Source organism: Curcuma longa, chromosome 9 (assembly GCF_044706935.1).
Source record: "Curcuma longa cultivar G26 ecotype Majalengka, Jawa Barat chromosome 9, ITB_CL_G26_1.1, whole genome shotgun sequence".
NCBI classification, from domain to species: domain Eukaryota; kingdom Viridiplantae; phylum Streptophyta; class Magnoliopsida; order Zingiberales; family Zingiberaceae; genus Curcuma; species Curcuma longa.
The window spans coordinates 10363234-10373219 of NC_133869.1; the positions used below are offsets into that span (position 1 = coordinate 10363234).

Below are 9986 nucleotides of genomic sequence, written 5' to 3' on the forward strand. Positions count from 1 at the left end.
AGAATCCTGCAAATGAACATAGCAAATAGATCCAAATACTCGAAAATGTTTCACGTTTGGTTTAACACCATACAACAATTCATATGGTGCCTTGTTATTTGTCGAACTAAGGGGCGTCCGATTGATCACATGGGCTGCACAATTCATTCCCTCTGCCCATAACTCCTTGGGCAATTTTTTTGCGTGCAACCAACTCTTACAAGTCTCCACAAGATGTCTGATTTTTCTCTCCGCAACTCCATTTTGTTGCGGTGTATCCGGACATGACAACTCCCTTTTAATACCATTGTTTCGGCAGAAGGAGAAAAACTCATTTGAACAAAACTCACCTCCATTGTCTGTCCGTAATGTCTTGATTTTTCTGCCCAACTCCCCTTCGACAATTTTCTTGAAGTCAAGAAAAACAGAGAATGTCTCTGACTTATGCTTCACAAAATAAACCCACGTGAATCGAGTGTAATCATCGACAAATAACAGCATATAATTACCTCCAGAGTAGGATGTAGTTTTTGTTGGACCCATCAAATCACTATGGATCCGTTCTAAAGGAGTCGTGCACCGAGAGGTTGAATTCTCGAAAGGAAGTCGATGTGACTTTCCGAATTGACATCCTTCACAGACTCTTTCATTGTCAATCTTCAAGGAATTGGGCAAACCTTCAACCAACTTCTTTTGGATAATAACCTTCATTTTAGACATATTTATATGGCCAAGTCTCGCATGCCACAAGGATGAGGTATCATTGCTCCTCATCTTCTCAATATAAGAACTTGACGCCGACAAAACAAATAAATCTTTCACCCTCGTACCTGTATGAACAACATCGGCCTTGATTTCCTTGATGTTCCGAAGAAACTTCACATCTCGTGGCCCGAAGAGCACGAAATTTCCAGCATCCACCGCGTTTGTGACGGAGAAGAGATTCTTTTGTATCCCTGGTACATGATAAACACTATTGAGAGTAATTGATTCTCCACGGTCATTATCGATGACAACAGCACCTTCCTTTCGAATTTTATGAACAGTGTTATCTGCGGTCATAATTCCATTCCCACCGTCATGTGTCCAAGAGCGCGAGAAGATAGACTCATCTCCGGTAATATGGTGACCGCATCCGGAATCCACGATCCACTCTTTGTTGGTAGAATTTTTCTTACTTGAACTTTCTTCGGCCATCAAGCAAGGCATCCACGGTGAATCTTCGATGGTTGAGTCGGCGAGAAAACAATGGCTCCAATCTTCTTCCTTTTGTTCTTCTTGTTTCTCTGCAACATCCGCATAATTTCCCGACTTCAACTTAACTCGACAATTCCTCTTAATATGGCCGAGTTTGCCGCAACGATAACACTTGAAACTTTTCTTCGGTAACTTCAAAGATTCTCTTTCCGGTTTACTTTCAGCTTTCATCGACTCACTCTTCTTTGTGAACAAAGCATTGCTCGATTCTTCCTTGATGCTCGTTCCGGCCATTTGTCTAGCCAATGACTCTTGTGAGGAGAGAAGATTCTCAAACTCTTCAAGCGACGGTTGTTGAGCCCACCCTTGAATTGAAGTGACAAATGGAGTGTATTCCGGCCGAAGTCCGCGAACGATATACCGCTTCATCCGAGCATTCGAGATCTTCTCTTCAGGATTTAGAAGGGAGATTTCCGAACACAAGTTCTTCACTTTCAGAAAAAATTCTGAACACGACATTCCATCTTGTTTTGCCACCGCCAACTCATTCTCGAGCAATTGTAGTCGAGCTTCATTCTTCTTGTTGAATAAACGATCAAGCGTGTTCCAAATCTCTCGAGCCGACGCACATCCCATTATATGCTCGAAGATCTCATATGAAATGGACCTCTTTAAAACAAACTCTGCCTTCGCATTACGTTGCTTCCAATTCTTGAGCGCTTCCGCATTAGCAGGGGCGTTCTCCGGAGCAACGACACCATCGGCGACGACAACATCCCATAGATCTTCACCAACAAGATATGATTCCATACAGGTTTTCCAAATCCGATAGTTGGACTGATTCAAGAGCATCATACCAAGTCCCGCAACACGACCACCACCTTCCATATCGAAAAAGAACAATGATACCTTCTTCACGAATGTAACCAAAGCTCTGATACCATGTAAAGAAAACCGAAGCCAACTTGAAGACCTCGCTGATCGAACCGTGAAGAAGAAGAATATTCGAAGAGGAGAGAGACTTGAAAATACTATTTTTATTTTTTCTTGAATACTAAACACTTACACCATCGACCCTTTAAATACACTACAAAAGATAAAAGATAACATTATACTAATCCCACTAAACCATATAAATAGGAATGACTCGTACTACTGGACCATGTAAATAGGACTGCTGACCATGTAAATAGGACTGCTAACTTAATCTTTAAGAACTAAAGAAATCTTATCACCACGAATACAAAGAAGACGTGGCCAACATCACTTTAATTTGTAACAGTTTCCTAGTTTTGTTTGCTCGTCTTTTTGGTGATACGGAAAATGTTTGATTTCTATCTTTGCATTTATTTTCCAGTGTATTATTTCTCATTTTGATTCATTTCGCTTAGGGTTTAGTCTTCTCATTTTGCAGATATTGTTGATGAATTAATGGAGTCAAAAGGCGGGAAGAAATCTAGCAGTAGTAGTTCATTACAGTACGAAGCTCCCCTCGGCTACAGCATTGAAGACGTTCGACCGCACGGAGGAATCAAGAAGTTTCAGTCTGCTGCTTACTCCAACGTAAGAAAAAAAAATTGGATATTTTTCTTTGTTGTGTATCAATTAATTTCTGATCCTTTTTTTCTTTGATCCTTTGTAGTGTGCGAGGAAGCCATCCTGATGCCCTGTCTGATCGTCCAGTAGTTCAAGATTTGTCGCTTATTTGGCATTTTGTTGTTCTTTCTTCCTTCAAAGTCTCTGGCTAGCTGCTTTCTAATAACCAAACCTCTCTCAATCTCTCTTGTCCATCAACCTCAATGGCATTTTCGACGAATTACTCCCCTGACCACCCCCCGGTCTCTGCAATTGGGTTCGAGGGGTACGAGAAGCGCTTGGAGATCACCTTCTCCGAAGCATCCATCTTTGCTGACCCTCGTGGCCAAGGACTGCGAGCCGTTTCTCGAGCACAGATCGACTCTATTCTGGACTTGGCACGCTGTACCATTGTGTCTCAATTGGCGAACGAGGACTTCGATTCCTACGTGCTGTCTGAGTCGAGCCTCTTCGTCTACCCTTACAAGATCATTCTGAAGACTTGCGGAACTACGAAGCTCCTCCTTTCCATTCCTAGAATCCTTGAGCTTGCTGCAGAGCTTTCGCTCTCCCTTCAGTCTGCAAAGTACTCCCGGGGGACCTTCGTTTTCCCAAGCGCCCAGCCATCCCCGCACAGAAGCTTCTCCGAGGAAGTCAGTCTCCTGAATGGTTTCTTCGGCAACCTCAAGTCCGGCGGTAACGCCTACGTGATCACTGATCCATCAATGCCGAACCGGAAATGGCACATCTACTACGCCACAGAGAAGCCAGAGGCACCTATGGTTACCTTGGAGATGTGCATGACTGGATTGGACACTCAACGTGCATCAATTTTCTACAAGAATTCTGTTGCTGCATCTGCCCATGAGATGACCAAGCTCTCCGGGATATCTGAGATCATCTCTGAGATGGAGATTTGCGACTTCGATTTTGAGCCGTGCGGTTACTCCATGAATGGGATTTGTGGTCCGGCGGCCTCTACGATTCATGTAACACCAGAGGAAGGTTTCAGCTATGCGAGCTACGAGGCCATGGGGTTCGACCCTCAGTTCCTGTCCTACCATGACCTGCTCGAGAGAGTGCTTACCTGTTTTGGCCCTTCTGAGTTCTCTGTGGCTGTCACTGTATTCGGAGGACGCGAGCATGCTGCCTCTTGGGGAAAGAAAGTCGATATCCATGGCTACACATCCAGTACTGAAATCCTGGAACAAGAGCTGCCTGACGGGGGATTGCTGGTCTACCAGACCTTCTCTGCTTGCCCAGTCACTCCTGCCTCGCCGAGGTCCATCCTGCATCACTGGGAAAATGAAGATCAGGAAAATGCTGAAAAGGATGAAGGCTGGTTTATGATGATTGGGAAGAAAGGAAATGATCAGAGTTAAAAGTATTTGGATTCCCTCTTGGCTTATTAGTAAAGCAGTCAGCCAGTAGCTTATGTTTTTCTTATGATACTCTCCCTATTCATGTTTTGGCTCATAATAAATGTTCTTGGTGGTTTGCTGCTAAGTCTTCCACAATGACCAATAAGTTTGTGTCATGCCAAAACTACTTCTTAGTACTCAATAAAGATTCTTAGTACTCAACAAGAACCACACTATGGCTGTTTAACGAATTGACAGACAACTCAGCTAAAGCTGGCACTGGTACAATCTCACCGAGGTTGTCTTCTGCATCCATAGATGTAGCTGTCCCCATCTCACAAGAAGAATCTGAAATCGATAGCTCATCCATTGCACAGCTGGCACTGCTACCATCGCTAATAACTGAACAAGAGCTTCCTGAAGATAATTCAGGCTCGATTGATGTTGAATCCTCCTCATCACTTCCTGGAATTGTTCGAATCTCCAGATCATCTGCATCCCCACCTTCTTCCAACAAGGTCGGAGCTGCACTCTCTATTTGCTCAAGGCCAGCGGCCAAATCAGTAGCAGACGACTCCATGGAATCAACTACCACATCCTTCGCTTCTGCAATTCTTTTGGGCCAAGTGATCTCCGCTGAAGCAGGGTCACAGCTCGCACTGTCCTGTTGAGGTGACAAAGTAAGAGCTGGAGACCCCCAAGTGTTCTGAACTCGGTGAACTCAAACACTCCTTGTGTGTGCTACACCACTGAGAACGGAAGTAACACTAATTAGCAAGGACGCAACCCTATCTGAGTGCTAGTTGAATTGGTGAAGAACCTGGTTCTGCCAAAGATAAATAACCATCTTTTGCATTTCGGCCTCTTCCTCGTCTCTCTAGGTTTCTCTCCTCCCTCGCCAGCATACTAATCCATTATCGCACTTCATCTAATTGCTCCGACGATTTGTGATGACAATAACATAGACAGCACCGGAAGACAAAGGACCAGGGCTAGATCGGACCCGGTCTGAATCCGTAACCAGATCAATGGACCGATTACCCATTGATGCGGTTCAACAGATCCAATCCATTGACCAGTTACGAGTGCCCTGATTAATTGACAGCTCAATCACCGATTTGACTAGGCAATTAACTATAGATTCATTAAAAAAAAAAATTTATTTAACTTTTTTAATTATAATTTTTTAAAATATATTTATAATATTTTAATAATATTAATGATATAATTAAATATTAATTAATCTATTCTATTTTCTATTTAAATTATTTTTTAAATTTATTTATCAATTCAAACTATTCTCTCTCTATTTTTATTAAAATTAAACGTGAAACTATTCTATCTATAATTTATTAATTCTATTTAACTTTCTTGATCTTATTTTATTCATTTAATATTAAATTTATAAAAATTATCAATACTGTATGATAAAAACTATTTAACTTAAACGATGACTTATGTAAAAAAATATAATTTATTTAACAATAAAATTATATAGATATATATATAATAATTAATAAAATTGATATCCTACTAAAAATTTTGAACACCTAAAATAATAAATAATATTAATTTATATATTTTTATTTTACAATTAAATTATTTAATTTTTTTTAAGATTTAAGGATTGAGTTTAATATTAAATATAAAAAAATTAAAATTAAAATTATTTTTTTAATATACCATTAAGTTATTTAAAATTTTCTCTTTAAATTTAAAATTAAATTATAATATTAAATATAATAAAAATTATTTTTAACGACGGAATTCGAAATCGATCACTAATTAGCGATCGATTTCAAATTCGGTCGCTAAATTTAACTATCGAATTCGAATTTGATCGTTAAATTTAATAACTGAATTTGAAATCGATCGATAATTAACGACTGTTTTTCAAGTTCCATCACTGATATTAATAATATTAATGACTGAATTATTCCTTTATCAAAGAATCAGCCTGCAAAAATGTTACCAACAACAATTTTGAAAACAATGATATGCATGCTTCTAAAAATTGAAGTCAAAAAATAAAATACAACAATGACTAAGTAAACTGCTACAGAAATTGGTTTGGAACAAAAAGCATAACTAAAAAAAGGGAATGTCAAATATGCATTATATCATTATCAGTTCCACATAATAGGAAGGGTCTAATTCCAGGCAAGAAAATCAAAATGTGTCATCAAACAGTTTCTTATTTGGAACCCAACCTGAGAATAATAGATGTGTATTTATGGAAAAAAGATGCCAACATGAATGGTCAAAAAATTTTAGTTAAGGGTATAAGGTCAGTAGGAGTGAGTATTCGATTAAAATCAAACTAAATCGAATCGAATTAATTAAAAATCAAATAAATTAATTTTTTCGAACCAACCAAATCGATCAAATTTTTCAATAAAAATCAAACAAACCGAACCGATATTTTATCGGTTAATTCAGTTTTCGACTGAATTAACTGAATTTTTTTAAATATTATAAAAATTTTACTAATGAATTAGGGATTTATAAATTTATTTATTTAAAATTTATAAATTATTTTTCTAGTTTGGGAATAAAAAATTTTAAAACTGAAATCGAATTGAATTAATCGATTTTAAAAAAAAAAATAACCGAACTTTCGAAATAACTGAATCAAATTTTTAATTCTTTGATTTGATCGGTTTACCAACTTGCTCACTCCTAAACCATAATGCAACAAATCATCCCAATTGTGGGACCTTGCATAAATAAAAACCAATTCATTCACCTGTTACTATTCCTTTAATATTTAGAATGCATATTCATTATCGTTTTGCTTCTGTACCAACTTACCATAGAAAAAGTTAAACAGAATATTGTATAAAAAATAGTTTGATGGTCACATTAAAATGGAAACAAAACAGTTGTCTCAAACTATTTGTTAATTGAAGGAAACAATTCCCAAATTTAACATCCCTAACTAAATAAAGTTTAGAAACTTTATATCAGGTTGCCAGGAAAAAAAGGAAATAAGAAGAATAAAAGCATTAGCGCACCTCCTTCAGCTGGTCTTCCTCGAAATCTTCAAGTTCAGGAACTGCAGATAATTTCCAATTTGACATTCGTTTGGTCCCTTTCGTAAATGGATTTCTTCTCATCTGATTTCTCATAGATTCGATACTTGGCATTGTCATGTTCTAATAAAGCAAGAAGTTCTCATTAATAAAAAAAAATTTTCAAAATCATTTCATCAGCCTGCACAAATGGAGTAGGGGGGACAAAGGAGCTCCTGTCCTCATCCCCTCATAAGCGACTTCTTAATAATCTCATAGATTGGATACTTGGCATTGCCATGTTCTAATAAAGCAAGAGGTCTAGGCATAAAAGTTCCTGTCCTCATCCCTCATAAGCGACTTCTTAATCATCTCTAGAGAAGCACCAGGAGGTTTAATCTCCTCCTGAATTCGGTTTCGAATTCGGTCGCTAAATTTAATGATGGAATTCGAATTTGATCGTTAAATTTAGCGACTGAATTTGAAATCGATCGCTAATTAACAATTGTTTTTCAAGTTCCATCACTATAATATTAGCGACCGAATTCGAATTCGATCGCTAATTTTAGCGATCGAATTCGATTGCTAATTAGCGATCGATTTTCATATTCCGTCGTTAATATTAACGACCGAACTTGAATTTGATTGCTAAATTTAACGACCGAATATAATTCGGTCGCTAATTCTATCGTTAATATTTTTAAAAAATTATCAACATCCCATGATTATATTTATATATAATCAATATTAAAGTTTTCTCATACCATCGTACAATCCACATTTTAAATACATATTATAAATTTATCTAAATGATAAAACAATTAATTTCTTATTAAAAAAAACTTATTCATGCATCTCTGAATAAAATTTTTTACTTCGATGGGTTCGATCGATTTATTTAGTTTAATCGAATTTTTGTTCATCCCTAGTAGAAGAGGATGAAGATAGACCGTCAAAGCGGCCACTCAAGAGAATGAGCTCACTTGAGAGATGGGAGGCAAGAGATCGAAGTTGCCAATTCAGGAACAAAAGCTTCCTATTTATAAATTGAAGAAAGAGTTAGTTGAAGCTGTATGAGAAAATCAGGTTCTTGTTGTTGTGATCGGTGAGACCGGCTCAGGGAAGACAACACAAGTGACTTAGTATCTTGCTGAGGCAGGATACACAACAAGAGGAAAAATTGGGTGCACACAACCTCAAAGGGTGGTAGCAATGTCTGTCGCAAAATGGGTGGCTGAAGAATTTGGTTGTCGCCTGGGCGAGGAGGTTGGTTATGCTATTAGGTTTAAAGATTGTACTGACCCTGAGACTGTGATCAAATACATGACAAATGGTATGTTTATCTTAGTCGATGAAACTCTCTCACAGTACTTGGGGGTGAGTATTCGGTTTAAAACCGAACCGAATAAATCGAAAATCGAATAAACCAAATTTTTTCGATCAAACCGAACCGACCGAATTTTTCAATAATAACCGAATAAACCGAACTGATATAATACGGTTAATTCGGTTAAAAACCTTCTTGGGATATTCTCCTATTGCTTTCTTTCCCGTGGTTATGTTCTTCTCTCTTGATGTGTTATTTGTTTCTCTGGATCTGTGATGATCTTTAGTTGGTCATATTTGGTTCCTTGTAGCAGGTACTAATTGATTAGGGATTTCTGTCCTTTGCGATTCATTGTTTCCTTCCTTTTTTCTTGTTATTAGTTAATCTGACAGCTTGCTTCGATTTGTAATTGATTAACGTGGCTGCTTTTTCTGAGATGTGGTAATTGATTCCTAGTTTTGTTTGTCCGTCTTTTTGGTGATACGGAAAATGTTTGATTTCTATCTTTGCAATTTTTTTCCAGTGTATTATTTCTCATTTTGATTTATTTCGCTTAGGGTTTAGTCTTTTTAGGAACAAAATGCACTAGACATATGAAAATCTAATGAAAATCATCTTTATAACATGAAGCTCAACTAGCTATAGAGATCTTCTGTGAACACCGACGCTAACAGAACTTCCTTCATACAGTTCATTTTCCAAAATGTCAAATTATAGAAACTAATTAATAATATCACCTAGTAGGATTCTCAAAACAAGGTCAAGCGTAATATACAAAACATAGAGAAATTTCATGCAATTCGATTTCGGTTAATTCGGTTCGTTTTAATCGATTAATTTAATTTTTTTATTTTAGTTAATTTGGTTTATTCGATTTAACCGAATACGAAATTTTAAAACTGAAATCGAACCGAATTAATCGATTTTTTAAAAAAATAATCAAAATTTAAAAATAACTGAATAAAATTTTTTAATTCGGTCGGTTTGATCGATTTATTTAGTTTAACCGAATTTTTGTTCATCCCTAATAGAAGAGGATGAAGATAGACCGTCAAGGCGGCTACTCAAGAGAATGAGCTCACTTGAGAGATGGGAGGCAAGAGATCGAAATTGTCAATTCAGGAAAAAAAGCAGAACCTTCCTATTTATAAATTGAAAAAAGAGTTAGTTGAAACTGTATGAGAAAATCAAGTTCTTGTTGTTGTGATCGGTGAGACCGGCTCAGGGAAGACAACACAGGTGACTTAGTATCTTGCTGAGGCAGGATACACAACAAGAGGGAAAATTGGGTGCACACAACCTCAAAGGGTGGCAGCAATGCCTGTCACAAAATGGATGGCTGAAGAATTTGGTTGTCGCCTGAGCAAGGAGGTTGGTTATGCTATTAGGTTTGAAGATTGTACTGACCCTGAGACTGTGATCAAATACATGACAGATGGTATGCTTATTTTAGTCGATGAAACTCTCTCACAGTACTTGGGGGTGAGTATTCGGTTAAAACCGAACTGAACTGAACCGAACCGAATAAATCGAAAA

At 37.4% G+C, this 9986-nt stretch overlaps 1 protein-coding gene across 1 annotated transcript; it reads left to right on the plus strand.

Annotated features, from left to right (window-relative positions):
- Positions 1–2818: 2818 nt before the first annotated feature.
- LOC141834906 (S-adenosylmethionine decarboxylase proenzyme-like) lies at positions 2819–4257 on the plus strand. The gene is made up of 2 exons (XM_074722300.1): positions 2819–2872; positions 2913–4257. Exon 2 carries the CDS (start codon positions 2976–2978, stop codon positions 4131–4133), a length of 1158 nt encoding a protein of 385 aa, XP_074578401.1. The 5' UTR covers positions 2819–2872; positions 2913–2975; the 3' UTR covers positions 4134–4257.
- Positions 4258–9986: the final 5729 nt, after the last annotated feature.